This window comes from Lottia gigantea (assembly GCF_000327385.1).
Source record: "Lottia gigantea unplaced genomic scaffold LOTGIsca_1, whole genome shotgun sequence".
NCBI classification, from domain to species: Eukaryota; Metazoa; Mollusca; class Gastropoda; family Lottiidae; genus Lottia; species Lottia gigantea.
Genome location: NW_008706746.1, coordinates 1,246,661 through 1,248,034, shown reverse-complemented (window position 1 = coordinate 1,248,034; position 1,374 = coordinate 1,246,661). Strand labels below are relative to the sequence as shown.

Below are 1,374 nucleotides of genomic sequence, written 5' to 3'. Positions count from 1 at the left end.
CGGGTTCTGGGGGGTAAGATGGGGTTTGTGGGTGGCGACGAGGGAGGGGCTTTGGGTATATTATTTTCGTCTTTGCCATTTTTCATTTCATTTAGTTCGATTATTGAAAAGTCAGTCGTTAATTCTCCCGAAAGTGGCGAAATATTTTCAACATTATCATATATTCTAGTCGATTCAGATGGGTTTAGGATTTCCTTGGCTTGTTCGTTAGTGTTCATAGGTTTCTCAGTCACGCGTGGCATCTGCTGTGTTGTCGGGGTGACGTCTAGTTTGACCTTTTTAGATTTGTGTTCATTTAAGCTTGAATTATTGGATTGTTTGCTCACGCTTTTGTTCACTTTGCTTTCTATATCTTGATTGGCTAAAGAGTTATCACTCAGAAGTTCATTAGAAGTACTGTTAATGTCATCATCGAAGTAGTTACTACACACACAATTAATATCTAACTTTTTGCAAATTTCACAATATTTGACTGTACATTTATTAGCCATATGTCCTAGTTGGTGGCACTTTCTGCATTCTATTTTAGGACAATTAGCTATTACATGACTGTCCTGTAGGCATTTATGGCACACTTTAGTCTGGTTATTGTGGATTACTCGGAAGCTTTTAAATCCATGAATCGTCTCTAGATTTACTGCCCATGGGAGGGATTTGACGTCTGGGGGGAAAATACATTTGACGTGTCGAATACCATTTTCAATAGTTTCATACTTATCATAATAATGTCTTATAACCTTACCTTCGATTTCAATATTAAATATCCTGAGTTTGTTAATCAAAACAATATCCTCAATATACGAAGGTATATCCATGAAGGAGACAATGGTATATGGTGAATATGCAAAATTGCAATCAAAAGTTTTATCATTCACAGATAATCCATTACAAAGTTTCTCGGCATTTTCTTTTGAATTCAAGGCAACTTGTATGATGTTGGGTCTACATTTAGTCACGGCGTACACATTTCCAATTCCAACCACATCCTCAATTTCGTCAATAAATTCACCAATGTTAATTTTAGTTAAATCAACTACATCAATATCGACGATAAGTTCTTTAGCACAAACGCGAGAATTCATTTTCACTAGTTAATCAAACAGTCACAGTTAGGTTTTTTCCAAATATACTATTAGTCCAATTTAACGCTTGAGTAAATCCCAGAGTTCACATAGTACGTGTTGACAGCTCGAAAGACCACTCAAGTCCACCAGTTATTTTTTGAAATCATATTTAAACTGTAACCTAACAACCGAGGTATTTAGCATGAAATTAGTTAAATGTGCATTAATTACTCTCCCACCCTTTTATCGGAATCTACTCATAGCTTGGGATACTTTAACCAACCAAACCCGTCCCAACCCTTCATCCTAT

General features: G+C 36.1%; 1 protein-coding gene across 1 annotated transcript; it reads right to left on the bottom strand.

Moving 5' to 3' along the window:
• Positions 1-299: 299 nt before the first annotated feature.
• Positions 300-1,061, bottom strand: LOTGIDRAFT_74358 (hypothetical protein; the record flags this gene model as incomplete). Its single annotated transcript, XM_009045434.1, has 1 exon — positions 300-1,061. A coding segment is annotated over one exon (762 nt), but the record flags the coding sequence as incomplete, so codon positions are not given.
• Positions 1,062-1,374: the final 313 nt, after the last annotated feature.